The sequence below is a fragment of the Hypanus sabinus genome, chromosome 11, assembly GCF_030144855.1.
Source record: "Hypanus sabinus isolate sHypSab1 chromosome 11, sHypSab1.hap1, whole genome shotgun sequence".
Lineage (NCBI taxonomy): Eukaryota > Metazoa > Chordata > Chondrichthyes > Myliobatiformes > Dasyatidae > Hypanus > Hypanus sabinus.
The window spans coordinates 44,238,837-44,260,900 of NC_082716.1; the positions used below are offsets into that span (position 1 = coordinate 44,238,837).

The window sequence follows — 22,064 nt, forward strand, 5'->3', positions numbered from 1 at the left end:
TCATTACAACCAAAGAAGCACTTTCTTTTTAATTTAATTCGTTCACATGCTGCAGGTATCACTGATGCAAAAGAGGCACATATTCCTGATGCACAAGGGACTCCAAGTGCCATGATTAAACAGAGATGAGCTGCCTTCTTAAACAATGACAATGCATATTACTAGAGAAGAGCCAAAGTACACAAGTTCCAAATAACAGCTTGATAGCACAAAAACAGGTCTTTCCGCCCATGTCCATACTGAGTGTTGCACCTATCTAGAGTACACCAGCACCATTTACTCACATCAGTTCCCTAACCTTTGGTACTTGCAACAAACACAGAACGCTGGAGGAACTCAGCAGGTCAGGCAGCATCTATGGAAAAGAGTACAGTCAACATTTCATGACGAAACCAAGTGCCTGCCAAGATCCTTTTCAAATGTGATGAGAATATTTGCTTCCACTACACTACCAGGCAGCACATTCTGGACTCCAAACACTCTGGGCCCAGCATGAAATTGCAATTATTTGGAGGATGCAATCTTTGATTGCATTGTACAAAGGCAGTCCATTATATGCACTAGGAATCTGCAGTGATTTTAGAAACATAGAAAGCCTACAGCACAATACAGGCCCTTCATCCCACAATGCTGTGCCAAACATGTACTTATTTTAGAAATTATCTATGGTTACCCATGGTCCTCTATTTTTCTAAGCTCCATGTACCTATCCAGGAGTCTCTTAAAAGACTCTATTGTATCATATCTGCCTCCACCACCATCGCCGGCAGCCCATTCCACGCACTCACCACTCTATCAGGTCACCTCTCATCCTCCTTCACACCAAGGAGAAGGGCCGAATTCACTCAATCTATTCTCATGAGGCATGCTCCCCAATCCAGGCAACATTCTTGTAAATCTCCTCTGGACCCTTTCTATAGTTTCCACATCCTTCCTCTGGTGAGGTGACCAGAACTGAGCACAGTACTCCAAGTCGGGTCTGACCAGGGTTCTATATATCTGTAATGTTACCTCTCGGCTCTTGAACTCAGTCCTACAGTTGATGAAGGCCAGTACACTGTATGCCTTCTTAACCACACAGTCAACCTGTGCAGCAGCTTTGAGTGTCCTATGGACTCTGACCCCAAGATCCCTCTGATCCTCCACACTGCCAAGAGTCTTACCATTAATACTGTACTCTACCATCACATTTGACCAACCAAAATGAATCACCAGAGACTTATCTTGGTTGATCTCCATCTGCCACTTCTCAGCCCAGTTTTGCATCCTATTGACGTCCCGCTGTAACCTCCGACAGCCCACCACACTATCCACAACACCCCCAACCCTTGTGTCATCAGCAAATTTACTAACCCATCCCTCCACTTCCTCATCCATGTCATTTATAAAAATCACGAAGAGAAGGGGTCCCAAAACAGATCCCTGAGGCACACCACTCGTCACCGACCTACATGCAGAATATGAGCCATCTACAACTACCCTTTGCCTTCTGTGGGCAAGCCAATTCTGGATCCAGAAAGCAAGGTCCCTTGGATCCCATGCCTCCTTACTTTCTCAATAAGCCTTGTATTGGGTACCTTATCAAATGCCTTGCTGAAATCCATATACACTACATCTACTGCTCTACATTCATCAATGTGTTTAGTCACATCCTCAAAAAATTCAATCAGGCTCGTAAGGCATGACCTGCCTTTGACAAAGCCATACTGACTATTCCTAATCATATTATGCCTTTCCAAATATTAATAAATCCTGCCCATCAGAATCTTCTCCATCAACTTACCAACCACTGAGGTAAGACTCACTGGTCTATAATTTCCTGGCCTATCTCTACTCCCTTTCTTGAATAAGGGAACAACATCAGCAACCCTCCAGTCCTCTGGAACCTCTCCCCTCCCCATGGATGATGCAAAGATCATTGCCAGAGGCTCAGCAATCTCCTCCATTGCCTCCCAGAGTAGCCTGGGGTACATCTCATCTGGTCCCGGTGATTTATCCAACTTGATGCTTTCCAAAAGCTCCAGCACATCCTCTTTCTTAATGTCTATATGCTCAAGCCTTTCAGTCCACTGTAAGTCATCCCCACAATCCCTCAAACAGGAGTACGTATTGTTAAGGGGGACAGCCAAGGAAGCACTCTCCAGTATCTGACTCTTGCCCTTCCCTCTCCTGACTGCTACCCACTTACCTGTCTCCCGAGACCCTGGTATGACTATTTGCTTATAGCTCCTATCACCTCTTCATTTTCTCTAACCAGACAATTTTGTTTATTACATACACTGCAGTTTTATAGTACTATTGTATAGTTCTAATTTGTTCCATATTTTATTTAAGTACACAATTTGTTACACATTGTCTTTTTATAGCTTTTTTTGTAATTTTTTTATTGAAGTTCATCAAACATTTCCATAAGATGTATTTCAGACATTGTACATATATATCATATAATCATATATATCACAAATCTCCACAAAGCACTTATCTGAAGTATACACTCATAGAAAAGAGTGGAAAGAAAAAACAAGCAAAAGGAAAGAACTATGTACAAGTAGGGAGTGATCTCTTTTTTTTACAACAGATTCATTGATTTGTGAGAATAAAATCAGGCCCATGAGGCATTATGTAGTTAAGCCAATTTTCCCCAGTATGAATCAAGTTGTTCCAAATTGGATAAAATTCTCTTTATGTTTGATTGGATTTAATAGCCCATTGACATTAAAAGAAATGAATTTTACCTTGCCCTTAGCCATCTGTATTTATCTGTCAATGTACCATTGAAATTAGAATAAAACTTAATCAATCTACTCCCTGAACAAATAAGAACCAAGAAACACAGAATAACAAAAATGGCAACGAACGTGTGATTCCAAGGCTGAGGTCTCTAGTAGATGACCCTGCGTTGAGCTAGAGAAAATGTCTAGCTGTGGGGGAATAATCCTCCTACTTATGAGTTGAGGACCCCCAATGAAGTATTCATAAAAGTCAGTGAACAAATCCATTACACAGAAAAGATTTCCCTGTGTACTCCTCCTATATAACATACATACGGACGCAGGCTCCGCAGTTTCGCTTTTTTAATTTCTATTTCTTCTCCCCATTCTTGCCCCTCTTTTCAGTTCAAATATTTTTCAAAAAATATTATATTTGATGGGATAATGGGGCTTAATACACGTTTTTCCAGAGGAGCTTGTGACTTAAGCTGCCATTCTCAATTATGACATCACCGGAACCCCCTTTTTATAGCTTTTTAATGATGTCCATGAAACTGACTAATAGAGCAGCCACTTAATTGGGCCAAAGTGCACTGGTCCCAATTAACCAGAATCCACTGCATTTCTCTCCTCATCTGTTCATCAGGTGTTTCACTTGACTGATAGCAACTTTTTGATTTGTACTAGAATGCACAAGTCCTTCAACTGTCTGTCATTCAAAATGTTTCTTCCACATATGGTCTACATCAGACTTCTTACAACAGATTGTGTAATTACTTAATTTCCCACCACTTACACTGCAGAATCAATCTGAACAATTAATATCATGTTATTATGATAGGTCTAGCACAGGAGCAATACAGGCATTCAGCTGGATAGAGAGAAATGGCCAAGCGTGATTTAGGATCAGGTTTGTAAAGAAACTTAAACTTGTTTTAACCTCTTTTAAAAATCTCATCATCACAGGCAAGGCCAGTGTTTACTGCACATTAATTTTCCTTGATGGTGAACTGAATTTTTGAACTACTGCAAAGCTCTCATGAGGGTATTTCCACAGTTGAGTAGAGAGTATAAAAGAATTTGCAATAAATTTCCATTTTAGGACAACTTGCGATTCAGAGGGAATCCTGCAAGCAGCAATGTTTCCAGTACTTGCCGTCCTTGCCTTCCTTAGTTGTTAAAGTTGCTGGTTTGGAAGGTGATGCCATACTAAATGCAAAATCATCAGCAAATTATATTCACTTCTGACCTTATGGTTGTATGTAATTTATTAAGTGAAGTAGCTGAAGATGATTGTACTGAGGACACCAATTCAATGAACTACTGCAGTGATATCTTGCAGTTGGATTGATTGACCTTTACATCATGACCACTTTATTTTAAAACAAGTTATGACTCTAACTAGGTAAGATTTTTGGCCTTAATGCCCCATGACCCAAGCTATACAAATGTTTCACTTAATCAATGATATAATAAGCAATCACTTCTAACTCCTCTATTTGCACCAAGGCAATAATAAGGTCTAGTTCACAGTAACACTTAGAGAATGCTGATAAACAGGTTTATTGACGCAGTGCTGTTTTAAAGTACTGCTGAAAACATCTTCAATCACTTTGCTAATCAATGAGCAGTAATTAGCAGGATAGGATTTAAACATTTTGATTTTCTTCCATATAATTGACATAACAATAAACTATTGCTTGCAATTTGAATGTTTCTGAATCACTTTGAAATTTAAAAATATTTGCATTTCTAAGTGCTTAGAGCAGTTGACAGGGAGTGACAGTTCATCAGCTTCCAGAAGTACTTCATTGCTTTACAAGTGGAACTGATTCAGCCACAGCCCACTCACCCCACCCCATGGCAACATTCAGCTACACAAGGTCCAACTTCAATTACCTTGCTACTTAGAAACAGGAATTATTATCTGCATTATGAAACCAACAATTATCCACATTTCAGAAGTTTGGGAGATCCTGTTTACCCTGTATACCTCGGACTTTAGATACAACAACTGAGTCATGTCATCTGCAGAAATTCTCTGATGACTCAGCGATAGTTGGGTGTACAAAGGGAGGAAGGTAGGATGATTACAGGGCCCTGGTGGAGGACTTTGTCAGATGGTGCATGCTGAATTATCAGCAAGACAAAGGAGATGGTGATGGACTTCAGGAAGACTAAATGGTGCCACAACTCGAAGTCAGCAAAACCAGAGCTAATTACTGACTGCAGTAGGATGAAACGGGAGGTACGTTAGCCAGTCCATATCAGGGAATCATAGGTGAAGAGGGTCAGTAACGCTGAATTCCTTGGTGTTATCATTTCAGAGGATTTATCCTGGGTAGAGCAAGTGAGTGTCGTTTCAAAGAATGGCACTTTTTTAGATGTCTGCAAACATTTGGCATGTCATCTAAATCTTTGACAAAGTTTTATAGATGCATCACACACTGGTATAGGAACATCAATATTCTTAAATGTAAAAGCCTACAAAAAGTAGTGGACACAGCCCTGTCTATCATGGGTAAAGCATCCCCAACATTGCGCACATCGACAAGGAGCACCATCTCAGAAAAACAGTCTTCATCATCAAGGACCCTTACCATCCAGGCCATGCTCTCTTCTCACTACTGCTATCAGGAGGGAAGTACAGGAGCCTTGGGTCCCACACCAGCAGGTTGAGGAACAGTTTTAACTCCGCAACCATCAGGCTCCTGAACCAGAGGGGATAACTTCGCCCAAACCTGATTACATAACCTATGGACTCAATCTCAAGGACTCAACAATGCATGTTCTCATTATTATTATTTTGTTTTTCTATTTGTATTTACATAATCTGTCGTCTTTTATTTAGCGAAACCGCAAGAATAGGCCCTCCTGGCCTTTTCAGACACACTGTCCGACAATCCTGATTTAACCCCAAGCTAATCACAGGACGACTTACAATTATACTGTGGGAGTCTTCACATTTCTGGTACTGTGGAAGGAAACCAGAGACCTGGAGAAAACCCACATATTCCATGAGGAGGATGTACACTGACTCCTTGCAGATGGTGTCAGATTTGAACTCCGAATTCTGATGTCCTGAGATGTAACAGTGCCACACTAATCTCTGTGCTATCGTGGGGCACATTGGTGGTCTTCCCGTCTTGTTTTTATGTAGATTTTCACTGATTCCATTGTATTTCTTTGCATTTACTATGAATGCCCAAGAAAATGAATCCCAGGGTAGTTCAGTATATCATGATGTGCTTGTACTTTGTTAATAAATTTACTTTTGAACGTTAAACTGTCAAGGCATAAAAGGCAGAAATTTCATGCAAATAAGTTCACAAACCAAAGACTGATTTCTAATTATCTTTGTTTTCAACACACTATGATATTCTACATCCAAAAAATCAAATTATACAGGAAAGCATCAGATACCAGATTAGATACAAATCAAACAGTTACAGAATGAAGGTTTCTCTGTCACTCACAGAAACTGATGGGATGAACCTAGAAGAAAGACAGGACATCTTGGACTGAGCCAACCACTCAGAATTAGCACCATATTCTCCCCCTGTTTAACACTTTCTGCAAAAATATAATCATGTTGTGACCCTCACCAGAGAGAATTCCCAGTAACAAATGGGCCTCAGAGATGCAGCCCTAAAGCCTGTTGCTCTCACTAAGTTAAAACTGGCTCATGGATGGATCTAAATAACACTCTGAGGGACTTGGCCATCAACATTAGAAATGCAAATATTTACATATTTAAATATTTGATTCTGATTTAATTCTCAGACTTTAAAAAAAAACACGTTAAAGTGATGCAAATGATATCAGACCAGTGCTTTTGGGGGAAAAAAGTACCAAAGTACAAACTTCTTTTTTTGTTCAGAGTATGCTATGCAAAACGACCTTTGAGAAGTTGATATCTAAAATACATACAATTGCACAAATGATGATCACCTTCACAGCTCCAATTATTCCTGCATAGTCATGCTCAACTGATAACTGAAGTGTCCTGTGTACATGAGGATGTTATAAAACAGATTTCAAGTTCAAATAGAAAGCATTAAGGAATATAGATCAACAAGGAATAAGAGACCTTGAAGACTTGAAACCAAATAGGATACATAAAGCTGAAGTGAATGACACAAGGCCAAAAAGATGAGGGAAGTCAATAATGGTAGAATTATGTAAACATTTATAAGTCAGCATGTTCTATTGCAAATATATTTCTTTTACATTCATTATCCCTTTTATTGATTTTAAATTTATGCTTGGGGTTTACTGAATTCCTCTGCTGTCATGGACATCTACACTCCATGTATCAAATTGTCATTAGTTATGAAATACCAACTATTTGACCAAACACCAATGAAAACACAACAAAATGTCTAAAACCAGGATGATGTTTCACTTGAAGAGGAAAATGGAGGAGCTCATTCAAGATTACTACCACCCTGCTTCTATGATAAAGGTCTTGGGAAAAGCTACACAAGAGGCCATGACAAGTTGCTGCAGTGCTTCTGGATGATACACACTATAACCATTGCCCACATGTTATGGAGATAATGAATGCTCAATTCTGTGAAGAATGGCACGTCAGAACAGCTGGCTGCTTTGCTCTAGGTGATACTGTGTTTCTCAGGTGTTAAATATCCATTCACCCAGCCAAGTACAGAGTATTATAGCACAATTATAGCACACTCATCAGAGTCTTATAACTGGTAGAAGTCAAGTGAGTCATTCACCACAGAATAGTTGGCTTTTGATTAGTTTTAGTAGCCAAAATTCAGATTCAGATTCAATTTATTGTCGTTTATAACCACAAATACAATGCAGTTAAAAATGAGACAACGTTCTCCGGAATGATATCACAAAAAAGCACAAAACAGACTACACAAGAAAAACCACATTACGTTTGGTAATCCCCAATCCAGAGTCCGGAGAGGCTGCTGTGTATCAATATCGCGCTAATGTCTCAGCACGCTCCCCGGAAAGGAACTCCAAACCCATCAGACAAAACTAAAGCTACAAGACATACACAAAACCACATAGTTACATATAGTTATAGTTAACATATAGTTTCAACAGTGCATTCAATACCATAATTGATAAAGACTAACTGACAAAGACCACATAATTATAACACATAGTTTCAACAGTGCAAAGCAATACTGTAATCTGATAAAGAACAGTCCATGGCACAGTTTAAAAGAGAGTCTCAAAGTCCCAACAGCCCATCATCTCACGCAGATGGTAGAAGGAAGAAAAATTCTTCCTGCCATGAACCTCCAGTGCTGCAGCTTGCCGATGCAGGACTTTGGGAGCCCCGACGAAAACCAACTGCTGCTTTAACAAACATCTATGCCTTTCCCCATTCTAACCTTGATGATTGCAACATTTTTTCGGGTCTAACTTTTCACCACCCATAAACTGGAGCTCATCCAAATTCCTGCTTCTATCATATTGCTGCACCAAGTCCTTTTTATTTTGCACCTGATCCATATTAGCTGTACATTGGCAAGCCCATGATTTTAAAATAACCTAGATATTCTTTGCTAATCCCTTCATATTTTACTTTGCCTTGCACTGGAAAATCCAGAGATGGCACTGATGAACCACAGCAACATTCTGTGGGCTACAGGCAATACTTCCAAACATACTTTTAAATATATCACTTTTCAATTACTCTACAATTACTCAATTTGAAGCAAGGTAATTTCCCTCTAGGGTCTCAGCAGACCAGACAAGTACGGCATCTTTAAACCAACAAAGAGTATTGCAACAGCTGAAAGTGAGGCAGATGGGAGGGGACTCCAAGCCGCTGAAACGCAGAGGGATGAAGCCCCCCTCTATCCAGCATCTTGTCAGCAAATGTACAGTTGCTGGAAAACAAAATTGAGGTCTTGAGGGCAAGATTGCTGTGTTGGAGGAAAATGAGAGACTGGTGTATTCTATGTCTGAGCAAGACTTGGCTTTTTCCCAGTACACCAGATACAGTGATTTTTGATTTTCAAGAAGGCTTTCGGTTTTCCATCTGGACCAAAATGCTGATTCAGAAAATGCAAAAGGTGGAGGTATGTGTTTGATGATAAACTCTTGGTGGTGTTCTGATGTGGCAGTTTCCCCAGCCTTGAACAATTAATGGTCAAATGCAGTGCACACTAGAAAGTTCTCCTCCATAATACTGACCACAGTTTACATACCACCAGCAGCTGACCATAGTCAAGTGCTTGAGATATTGCATGATGCTGTCTCCAAACAAGCAGTAGTTCATCCCAATGCATTTCAAATCATAGTCAGGGACTACAACCAGGCTTGTTTGAAGAAAATCCTGCCCAATAACAATCAGCGTATAACCTGTAGCACTGGACATCCAAACACACTAGACCACTGTTAGATAAAGAATGCCTACCATTCCATGCCCAGGCAGCATTTCAGTAAATCTGATCCAACCTGCATACAAGCAGTGGTTGAAGAGCAAATGTCCTGAGCTGTCAACAGAGGTGGTCGCAGAAGACAGAGGAGTGGCTATGGGATTGCTTCCGAGTCAGCTAACTGAGTCATGTTCAAGGACTCATTTATGGATATGAATGAATGCACCATGGTTGTCACAGGCTTTATTGAAACAGTTATAGATGAGTGTGTTTTCACAAAATCATTCAGAGTCTTCCCCAATCAGAAGTCCTGAATGAACCATGTGCATTCAAGTGTGGTGACGAAGAAAGTTAGAAGAGGTCCAGGTACAATCTCTGGAAAGTCATCTCACAGGCGAAGTGGCAAATACAGACTAAACATGAATCAACAAAGGATGCTCAACAGTTGTGGCAGCTCTTGAATACTATCACCTCTTATAAAGTTAAATCAAATAATATAGGTGACAGCAGGGCTTCGCTCCCAGATGAGCTCAATGCTAGACTAGCTTTGACCATCAAAACTCCCACAGTCCCCAATGATCCTATGATTCCAGTCTCTGAGGCTGACTTACGAGCAGTAGGGTGAACCCATGAAAAGCATCTAGTCAAGAAGAGGTACCTGGCCAAAGGTACCAAGGACCTGTGCTGATCAACTGGCTGGAGTGTTCACTGAGATCTTTAACCTCATGCTTCAGCAGTCTCAGGTACCCACCTGCTTCAAGCCAGCTTCAACAATACCGGTGCCCAAGAAGAACATGGTAACCTGCCTTAATGACAATCGCCCAGTAGCACTTACATCCACAGCAACAAAGTGTTTTTGAGAGATGAGCGATGAAGCATATCAACTCCGGCCAAAGAAGCATCTTACATCCACTCCAATTTGCTTACTGGAGAGAAAGGTCCACAGCAGATGATATCTCTATGCTCATCACACCTGAGGACTGGGAGAAATTCAGAGTTCAGCAGAGGAGGACAAAGGGCTTAATTAGGAAAGGGAAAAAAGATTATGAGAGAAAGCTGGCAGCGAACATAAAAACTGACTGTAAAAGCCTTTACAGATATGTAAAAAGAAAAAGATTGGTCAAGACAAATGTAGGTCCTTTACAGTCAGAAACAGGTGAATTGATCATAGGGAACAAGGACATGGCAGACCAATTGAATAACTACTTTGGTTCTGTCTTTACCAAGGAGGACATAAATAATCTTCCAGAAATAGTAGGGGACCGAGGGTCTAGTGAGATGGAGGAACTGAGGGAAATACATGTTAGTAGGGAAGTGGTGTTAGGTAAATTGAAGGGATTAAAGGCAGATAAATCCCCAGGGCCAGATGGTCTGCATCCCAGAGTGCTTAAGAAAGTAGCCCAAGAAATAGTGGATGCATTAGTGATAATTTTTCAAAACTCCTTAGATTCTGGATTAGTTCCTGAGGATTGGAGGGTGGCTAATGTAACTCCACTTTTTAAAAAAGGAAGAAGAGAAAAGCCAGGGAATTATAGACCGGTTAGTCTGACATCGGTGGTGGGGAAAATGCTAGAGTCGGTTATCAAAGATGTGGTAACAGCACATTTGGAAAGAGGTGAAATCATTGGACAAAGTCAGCGTGGATTTGTGAAAGGAAAATCATATCTGACAAATCTTATAGAATTTTTTGAAGATGTGACTAGTTGAGTCGATAGGGGAGAGCCAGTGGATGTGGTATATTTAGATTTTCAAAAGGCTTTTGACAAGGTCCCACACAGGAGATTAGTGTGCAAACTTAAAGCACATGGTATTGGGGGTATGGTATTGATGTGGATAGAGAATTGGTTGACAGACAGGAAGCAAAGAGTGGGAGTAAACGGGACCTTTTCAGAATAGCAGGGGTGACTAGTGGGGTACCGCAAGGCTCAGTGCTGGGACCCCAGTTGTTTACAATATATATTAATGATTAAGACGAGGGAATGAAATGCAGCATCTCCAAGTTTGCGGATGACACAAAGCTGGGCAGCAGTGTTAGCTGTGAGGAGGATGCTAAGAGGATGCAGGATGACTTGGATAGGTTAGGTGAGTGGGCAAATTCATGGCAGATGCAATTTAATGTGGATAAATGTGAGGTTATCCACTTTGGTTGCAAGAACAGGAAAACAGATTATCTGAACGGTGGCCGATTATGAAAAGGGGAGGTGCAACGAGACCTGGGTGTCATTGTACACCAGTCATTGAAGGTGGGCATGCAGGTACAGCAGGTGGTGAGAAAGGCAAATGGTATGTTGGCATTCATAGCAAAAGGATTTGAGTACAGGAACAGGGAGGTTCTATTGCAGTTGTACAAGGCCTTGGTGAGAGCGCACCTGGAGTATCGTGTGCAGTTTTGGTCCCCTAATCTGAGGAAAGACAATCTTGCCATAGAGGGAGTACAAAGAAGGTTCACCAGATTGATTCCTAGGATGGCAGGACTTTCATATGAAGAAGAACTGGATCGACTAGGCTTATACTCACTGGAATTTAGAAGATTGGGGGGGGGATCTTAATGAAAGGTATTGAAACTAAACTAACTTAATGAACGTAATGAAACTAAAGGGATTGGACAGGCTAGATGCAGGAAGATTGTTTCTGATGTTGTTAAGTCCAGAACAAGGGGTCACAGTTTAAGGATAAAGGGGAAGCCTTTTAGGACCGAGATGAGGAAAAGCTTCTTCACACAGACAGTGGTGAATCTGCGGAATTCTCTGCCACAGGAAACAGTTGAGGCCAGTTCATTGGCCATATTCAAGAGGATGTTAGATATGGCCCTTGTGACTAAAGGGATCAGGGGGTATGGAGAGAAAGCAGGTACAGGGTTCTGAATTGGATGATCAGCCATGATCATACTGAATGGCGATGCAGGCTCGAAGGGCCGAATGGCCTACTCCTGCACCTATTTTCTATGTTTTTATGTTTCACTCAACACAAACATCTGGACAGCAAAGATGCATACATCAGGATACTCTTTATCAACTACAGCTCAGCATTTGATACCATCTTCTCCTCAAAACTAATCAATAAGCTCCTAGACTTTGGCCTCAATACTTCCTTGTGTAATTGGATCCTCGAATTCCTCACTTGCAGACACCAGTTATTTTGAATTGGCAACATCTCCTCCACAACCTCCATCAGCATAGGTGCACCCACAAGGCAGTGTGCTTAGCCCCTGCTCCACTTGCGGAACACTTATGACTGTGTGGCTAAGCATAGGTCCAACGCCATATTCAAGCTTGCTAACTACACCACTGTTGTAGGCCACATCAAAGATGTTAACGAATCAGCATATAAAAAGGAAACTGAAAATCTGGCTGAGTGGTGCCATAACAACAACCATCACCGTTAACAACACCAAGAAGTTGATTATTAACTTTAGAAGGAGGAAACCAGAGTTCATGAGCAAGTCCTCACTGGAGGATCAGAGATGGAGAGGGTCAGCAACTTTAAGTTCCTCAGTGTTACTATTTCATAGGACCTGTCCTGGCCCCAGCTCACAAGTGCTATTACGAAGAAAGCAAGGCAGCTCCTCTACTTCCTTTGAAGTTTGCGAAGATTCAGCATGACATCTAAACTTCTATAGATGTGTAGCGGAGAGAATATTGACCGACTGCACCACAACCTCATATGGAAACACAAATGCCTTTGAATGGAAAATTCTACAAACTGTAGTGGAAATGGCCTAGTCCATCACGGGTGAAGGCCTCCACACCATTGAGCACATCTATATGAAATGCTGTCACAGGAAAGCAGCATCCATCATCAGGGATCCCACCACCCAAGACTTACTTTCTTCTTGCTGCTGCCATCAGGAAGAAGGTACACAAGCCTCAGTACTCACATCATCAGGTTCAGTGACAGTTATTACCCCTCAACCATCAGGCTCTTGAATGAAAGATGATTAACTTCACTTGCCCCATCATTGAAATGATCCCACAACCAATGGACTCACTCTCAAGAACTCTTCATCATGATTTAAATATTTATTTATTGTTTCTTTGTTTTTTCATATTTGCATAATTGTCTTTTGCACACTGGTTGAATGCCCAAGTTGATGCAGTCTTTCATTGATATTGTTATTATTCTATGCATTTGTTGAGTATGCTGCAAGAAAATGAATCTCAGGGTTGTATTCTTTAAACAGTCTTATTTTAATATTTTCTAGTAAAATTAAATTGTCACCAAATTGATTAAAGCTTATGTTAGAACAAGAGCACAGCCGATGAATGATGTTGGGTCAACTGGCTTTAAAGCAAATTGTAGTCTGTCTGACTAAATAAGATGTGGCCCATAGATAAATGAATTCCTGCTTTGGGGGCAGGGATCCAGTTTAAAAGTTGAATAAATTGTAATAGGGTCAGGGGTCCTCAATATTAATTTAAATGATCAGAGATGCATTTGCAAATGAGAAACCAGGTTCTGATCTGGGCTAGGTCAAATTACCTAGCAAAATTATAGCTCCTTGAGCTAGAGTTGGGTTTATATTAGCTGTGGTTAAGCTGGATTTTAATTGTGTGCTGGGGCCAGTTAGCACACTGTCAATATCACAGACTTAATGATTCATAACTTTACTGAATAGACCCTACTTCCTCAATACCTTTGATTGACAAAAGCTTATTAGTCTCAGACTTAAAGTCAACAATGACCAATTGCGGAAGAACTTTTCAAATGTTTAATACACATTGCATTCAGAAATGGTTCAAAATTCACTTCTACAAGTTTTAGCTCTAATACTCACATTGCGCACCAAGCCCTAGATACCCTAACCAGTGGAAATAACTTCTACCTACCTCACCAATTCCCTTAATTTCTTGAAATTTTCAATTAAATCGCCACTTTGTCTTTAAACTTTCATGTTGTGTAAACCTAGTTTTTATTTAACTCGCAATTAAACCTTTGCACTCTAGATAACATTCTCAACATCATTTTTTAAATAAAGATTCATTTATAATATATTGTGGTCATTGGGAAAGGCAGCAGTTATTGCTCATACCCAATTGCCTGAAGTGATGATGTACATTCTGGAAACACTGCATTTCTTCTTATGAGGATCCTACCAGAGATTTGTTAGGTATGGGAGTTCGAGGATTTAGGGTTTCTAAGTGAAGAGTCAAGATAGTGGGAGACTTGGGGTGAAACCTACAAAACCTGGGGTGTTTCCATGAGCCTTTACATGGTGGTAGAGTTCATTAATTTAGGAGATGCAATTAAAACACTTTTGCAAGTGATTATAGTGCATTTTGCAGATTGTTTCATAGCAAGAGTACACCAGATGGTGGAGAAAAAAATTATTTTCAGGATATTGCATGTGGTAGCAAACAGTAAGCTACCAGCTCCCCCAATACACATGTATGAGCTCCCATATACACTGCTAAATTTAAATGAAAACAAGACTTGGGGGAAAAAAACATTTACATGTAACCTCTTAGCATTAATCAGATACCATTGCCTCTTAAGAACTATACATTGCACTGTGCATATGTGACTACCATATAGAGTGATTTTGTGCATTTTCTTATGGTGAAAATTGAATTATAGACATCTAAAAGTAAGGATCCTACTTTTAATATCCAGGGACAGGCCTGTACTTTGAACTAAATGGCATCAAGCACCATCAGAGCAGCACTCCTTCAAATAAGTAGAACCATTTGGGGTCATGAAGTTTGTGAAGTTACCATTGCTAGGGAAAAGGTTCTTGGGAAACTGAAAGGTCTGAAGGTAGACAAGTCACATGGCCCAGAGGGCGTACACTCCAGAGTTTTGAAAGGGATGGCTAAAGAAATCACAGAGGCATTAATAATAATCAAGAATCACTGGATTCTGGATTGATTCTGGAACACTGGAAAATTGCAAATCACACACCATTTTTTAAGAAGGGAGAGAGGCAGAACAAAGGAAACTATAGGCTGGTTAATCTGACCTCAGTGGGTGGGAAGATGTGGTTTCATGGTACCTAGAGGCATGTTATAAAATAGGCCAGTGTCAGCATGGTTTGCTCAAGGAGAAATCTTGTCTGACAAATGTGTTGGAATTATTTTAAGAAATAATAAGCAGGATAGTCAAAGGAGAATCGGTTGATGTCATGTACTTGGGTTTTCAGGAGGCCTTGGACAAGCTGCCACACGTGAGGCTGCTTAACAAGCTATGGGCCCATGGCATTACTTGATAGATTCTAGTATTGATAAAGCAGTGGCTGATTGGAAAGGAGCAAAGAGCAGGAATAAAGGGAGCATCTTCTGATTGGCTGCCAGTGACTAGTGGTGTTCCACAAGGGTCTATATAGGGACAGATTCTTTTTACGTTATATGTCAATGATTTGGATGATGGAATTGATGGCTTTGCTGCAAAGTTTGCAGACAATATGAAGATAGGTGGAAGGCCAGGTAGTTTTGAGAAAACAGGAAGGCTACAGAAGGACTTAGACAGATTAGGAGAATGAGAGGAGAAATGGTAGATGGAATACAGTGATGGGAGTGTAAAATTATGCACTTTTGTAGAAGAAACTATTTCTTAAATGGAGAGAAAGTGCAACAATCCGATGTGCAAAGGAACTTAGGAGCCCTTGGGCAGGATTCTCTAGAGGCTAATTTGCAGGTTGAGACTGTGGTGAGGAAGCCAAATGCGATGTTAGCATTGATTTCAAGAGGACTAGAATATAAAAGCAAGGATGTCATATTCAGACTCCATAAAGCACTGTTGAGGCCTCACTTGTGAGCAGTTATGGGCCCCTTATCTCAGAAAGGATGTACTGAATTTAGAAGAATGAGGGGTGACTTCATTGAACCCTATCAAATGGTGAAAGGCCTTGACTGAGTGGATGTGGATAGGATGTTTCCTATGGTGGGAGTGTCTAAGACCAAAGGACACAGCCTCAAAATAGAGGAGCATCCTTTTAGAACAGGGATGGAGGAATTTCTTTAGCCACAGAGTGGTGAATCTGTGGAATTTGTTGACACAGGCAGCTGTAGAGGTCAAGTCTTCATGTATACTTAAGGTAGATGTTGATGGTTTCTTGATTGATCAGGGCAGGAAGGATTATGGGGGAGAGGCAGGAGGTTGGGGCTGAGAGAAATATTGGATCAGCCTTGATAAAATGGCAAAGCAGACTATGGGCCAAATGGCCTAATTCTGCTCCAATATCTTATGATCTTATGGTTTTTTCCTTCTCGTTCTTGATAGTGGTAAGGTTTTGGGTATCAGAAGACAAGGTACTGAAGAAATAAGAATGGAACACTTCATATTATAATGAAAGATCTTTTGTGAAATTGTTCAAGATGGTCAAATCAGGGATACTGCTCAGAGGTTCTCCAGCAGCAATTTACTCGGTTGAGATACCCGACTTCTAACCATCCTCTCCCATGCAACACTGGAGTGCTACCGCCTTGGTTTTCATTAAGTTTATTTTAACAGAGTTCTTTAAAAGTGCTCTGGTCAAATCCTGCCTTACTCTCAACTAGCCCTTGGAACACTAATTCACAGGAATTGCATCACTGCATGGTTAGTGTATGGTGTTCAAGTTTAGAATATGTCCTTTCGAATTGTCTTGACTGTATTTCTCTAGCTGAAGTCCCAAACGAGATATTGCTGCCTCGCTTTGTTTGCCTTCAGGCAGAATCAAGATTTGTCTGACATATGATGACATCATAAATTTCCCTTTATTGATCACAGCACTTGAGGCTAGACTTGAACAATAGTGATTGCAGTGGCCATTAGTTCATAACAAAAATAAGACCATAATACCACAAGATTTAGGAGCAGAAACAGGTTAGTTGGCCCATCGAATCTGCTCCACTAGTTCATCATGGCTGCTCTGTCTTCCTCTCAGCTCCAACCTCCTTCATGAATCTAGCAATATCTGCCTTAAATATACATAAAGACTTGGTCTCCAGAGCTGCCTGTGGTAACGAATCCCACAGATTCACCACTCCCTGGCTAAAGAAATTCCTCCTCATCTTTGTTCTAAAAGGACGCCCCTCTATTCTGAGGCTGTGTCCTCTGGCCTTAACTCTCCCACAATAGGAAATATCCACTCCACATACACTCTGTCGAGGACTTTCAACATTCAATAGTTTTCAATGAGGTCACCCCTCATTCCTCTGAATTCTAGTGAATACAGGCCCAGAGCCATCAAAAGCCTTTCAATCCCAGATTCATTTTTGTGAACTTCCTTTGAACCTTTTCCAGTGTCAGCACATCCTCTCTTAGATAAGGGGCACAAAACTGCTCAAAATACTCCAAGTAAAGCCTCACTAGTACTTTATAAAACCTCAACATTTCATGCCTGTTTTTATATTCTAGATCTATTGAAATGAATGCATACATTGCAATTCCTCACCACAGACTCAACTTGCAAATTAACCTTGAGAATCCTGTACAAGGACTCCCAAGTCCCTTTGCACTTTAGATTTCTGAACTTTCTCTCCATTTAGAAGATAGTTTCCTCTTATTTCTTCTACCAAACATCATGACCATACACTTCCCAGCGTTGTAGTCCATTTGCCATTTCTTTATCTACTGTCTTAACCTGTCTGTCCTTCTGTAGCCTCTCTGCTTATTCAAAACTACCTGCCCCTCCACCTATCTTTGTATCATCCACAAACTTTGCCCTAAAGCCATCAATTCCATCATCCAAGTCATTTACATGCAATGCAAAACGAAGCAATCCCAACACAGACCCCTGTGGAACACCACGAATCATTGGTAGCCTAACAGAGAAGGCTCAATTTATTCCCACTCTTTGCTTCCTGCCAATCCACTGCTTTATCCATGCTAGTGTTTTTCCTGTAATCCCATGGGGTCTTAACTTGTTAAGCAGCCTTATGTGTGACACCTTGCCAAATGCCTACTTGAAATCCAAGTACACATCTATCAGTTCTCCTTGGCATGAAAATGGCAGAAACAGACCAAACGAAAAAGTGTGGACAGTTTTGTGTGGAGTGTCTGAAATATGGATTTATATCAGCACCAAGTAACCAACAGCAGCCGATGTGTCTGTTATGTGAAAAAGTTTTTTTCCAAATGAGGCAATGAAACTGACCAGGCTACTTGCACATTTGAAGAAGAAACAAACTGATCAAGCAAACAAGAACATCTTCAGTCACTTTGCATAAATTTCAGAAACATAAAGCACTTCAAAACATGTTTACTAGCACCTCACAACAAAACAGTGATTGCATGCTTCATACAACATTTCAATGCTTATTGCTAATCTGGAAAGCCCCATGCAACTGGAGAAGAACTGATTCTGCCAGCAGTAAGGGAGGTTCTGAGTATAGTATTGTAGAAGTCATCAGACCAAATAATTAAAGTCATTCTGCTCAGTGACAACTTTATTCAAAGACAAATAGATGAAATATCTGAAAATGTGGAAGACACGTTGTGCATTATACTTAGGACAACAGTGTTTGTTCTGCTGTTGGATCAGTCAGCTTTTCCTGGAGATTAATCTTGGCTTCTGGGTTATATTCACTTCATAAAAGATGAAAGTGAGTTGTTATTTACAAGGGGCCGAGAAACTGATATGATGGGGGAGTCAATATTTCGAGTTGTTGAGCAATGTTTTCAAAGGGCATGGTATTCCACTCACCAACATTCTTGCTTGTGCAACAGATGGGACTCATTGATGACAGGATGCCACCAAGAGGCTGAAAAAAGTAAGCTGTTCTTTATTGCCTTTCCAACATCATATTTAGTGGAGGGCAATGTCAGTACAGTTGCCGAACTTCTTTCACAGCAACAAAGCAAACTGCAAATTACTGTATGTGGGAATCTGAGATTCCTTCTGACTGATGTTGAGAACCTGCTAACACCTCATCCATCTCAGTGAAAGGAGAAAGTAGTGAAAAGCTGGACTACTAATCTACACTCTAAAATTGTTAATGAAAATAGTTTTACTGTAATCAAATTTAAAAATAATTTATAGTTTTATGCAACAGCCAGGAAGAGATAGGGGATGCTGTTGATATGGTCTGGGAGGCAATGGGACAGTAACCCAAAAAGGTTTGGGAACCACTGCACCACACCTGCCTGCCACCTTGCATTATAGATACAAAGGTCAGCATTTCATTATCCTTTATCAGGTTTCATGCTCAGTTTGAAGAAACTAAACTGGAATTAATCAAAGTTTTGCCAAACTCAAAATATTAACAAGCACACGTGCAGTTGGTTGAAAGTAAGTTACCCCCCAGAACAAATTACTGACAGCTAAGTGAACAAGGCAAATTGCTTAGAAGGTTAAATTTTATTACTTTGAAACAAGTGGTATTTGTCATTTTATGGAAACAGTATGTATTATTCTTGGCTAGAAATTAAAATGCTAAGGTACTGGTATTTACGCACCACACAAGCCTACTTCCATACACAATTACAGCAACCTCTCATTTTCTCCAATGCTTATTCCCCTTCAATCTACTTCTCAAAATTTCTCTGAATTACTTCCTGTGGTAAAATATTTTAGATATTTACCACTCTTCTGGGCAATACTTTCTCCTGTATCATGAACATTTTGTATCTATTGTTTCTAACTTTAAATCTTTTATACTGATAGTCAGCTATTTGTTGTACTAACTCGATCACTCTCTTCTATACACTTCCTTAGTCCGAAAGGTTGTCAATCTCTTCTCCAGTAAAGCTCTCCCAGCTTTTAAGCTTTTCAATAAGAGCACATGTCTCTTACACTATTCTTAATGTATTCACATCTTTCTTGAAGTTTCCAGAATACTTTATTTCAATTATCTATCTCAATGCAACACATTTCTTTAATTTCACATGTTAAGTTTCCAATTTGTAGAATAAAAATGTAAATTTCCTCAAGTATTTCGACTGCAGCAATACTGAGAAAGAGTGAACATGTTTATCCTTGCACCTTTGCATCCTAAATGAGAACTGTTTGAGGCTTATTTGGTAACTGAGATTAACAAACTAATTACTTCTGTTACACTGAATTTACAAAGCAGTAAAAAAACCAATTATAAGGTGTTGCCTCAATCAATATTAACTTAACCATTCTAATAAATATTGCTAAAATTAGAATCAGAGGCCCATTACTATTTTCCACTTGCAAGTTTGAAATGCTTGTGACAGGAACCAAATTAGTAATCACTAATCCTTTTCCAATCAGATCTTGGGTCTAATATGTAATACATCTGAAGGAGAAATTTGAAGTGTAATAATAACAGTAATGATCAATAAAACAAGGCAATGAAACAATGATAATTTAAACAAGGGAAATAAAAAGAGCAAGTTATGTATAAAAAGCAACTTAAACTGACGCTCATCTTTTTAACACCTGGAATATGCAGTTTTCTAAATTACAACTATTCCTAACCCAATAGCTTTGCCATGCTATTTCTTAACCAGATGTCCTGACTTTCTCAATGAAAATGTTAAACAATATCATACAAATTTCAAGTGAGAAAGGAAAATTGAAATGACAATGCCTTACCCTTCCTACCGGTGAACCACAGCATACAGTGACGAAACATGACAAAAAGCTGGTCAAATTAGTAATAAAATCAGGAAGAGAATGCAATGATGGCACATAAATGAAGAGACAAATAATGCCAGTGGAAGAAATCGTAGGTTTGCAGAATACAAGTCTCCACCTTAAAGGACAAAAGCTGCTTTCGGCTTTCCCATTAATGCACATCTGCAGTACTCAGTTGAGGCACAACCCTGCTTGGCTTGGTCACTGTACTGCCAGTGCTGCCAGTCCTCTGGCTGTACAGCAGCAGTTAAAAGAGCATCAAGCAGTTCATAAAATTGTAAACAGATAACAGGATTGCTTTTCTCTTCATAACTTCTTTATTTTTTACATAATATTCAAAATCAAATGAAGACAGATCCTTATTTATCATGGTTTTAACGTAGTTGTAAAATGCCTAGTATTTAACCTGCTAAATAATCAAGTTCTAGAATATTCAGTCTCACGCATGCTTCACATGGTCTGTTAAAATACATATCCATGCACAAAATTTCAAGTGCCAGCTTTCATTCAACATCTTCACAGTCAAAGTACTTTCAGCCCTTCAAATGCATGTTGGAATTGCTCTGCTCTCACCTTGAAAATGGAATGTCTTCTGATCCACAGTGACTGTGAAGGTGCTGTCATCCTCATCGTCTATACCAATCACAGCTCCCTGTGAAAGAGAGACCAAAAAGCCTGGTGAAGCAAGCAGTGACATCACCAGCTTACTGCACAGTAATGTTCAGAACCGAACGTGAGAGAATCCAAACAATGCAAAAACAACATACAGTATGCATCGATCTTTCCCATGAGATTTTACAGAAAATCCCTAACAATCTGAAATTTGCAAGAATTTTGTTTTCTAAATGGATGTTTAACACTGCTACAAGAAATTCATCAGCAGATGCACTGCAGATTTTATAAACACACTTGTCACCAATAAAAGCATCATCAATACATTTCAAACACTAGCTTTAAAAGAAAAGCTGAACAAATTAATCAACTTTCTTGCAATTATGCACAAGTATTTTTAAAATTAAATAAAAAAAAGAAATATGAAAACTTCCCACTGAATTCAAGATTTCTGCAAATGATCTCCAGCATTCTTCTTCTCCCCCCCCCACCCCCACATGCCCTTGGCAGACATTCAATGATGATCAATATTAACATAACATACATTTTCAGAAAATGTTAATAATTATTGTGCTAGACAGCAGTTTCCAAAGGTCGGCTAATCAAAAGTACATTAATTCTTTATACTGGGTTAACTCTATCTTTACTGCAATGACCAAATATTATATAGAAACATGTTAACATTGCATTTTAAATAAATTTTAAATACCTACAGATAAAAGGTTAAAAACCAAGTAAAAACATTCTGGGTTAACAAATGAATCCTGAAGAGTTTGCATGCAAGATATTCTCTTTACATCCACCTCCTGACTACTGCACCCATTTTTATGCTGGTTTGTATCAAATTTCCAT

The 22,064-nt window shown here is 39.7% G+C and overlaps 1 protein-coding gene across 2 annotated transcripts in view; it reads right to left on the reverse strand.

Moving 5' to 3' along the window:
- osbpl9 (oxysterol binding protein-like 9) overlaps positions 1 to 22,064 on the reverse strand; it is a 201,014-nt gene that overhangs the window by 138,407 nt on the left and 40,543 nt on the right. For both annotated transcript variants that reach the window (XM_059984253.1, XM_059984252.1), the window contains exon 3: positions 21,174 to 21,252. In XM_059984253.1, the coding sequence (XP_059840236.1) occupies positions 21,174 to 21,252 (79 nt within the window). The remainder of the gene's footprint in view (positions 1 to 21,173; positions 21,253 to 22,064) is intronic.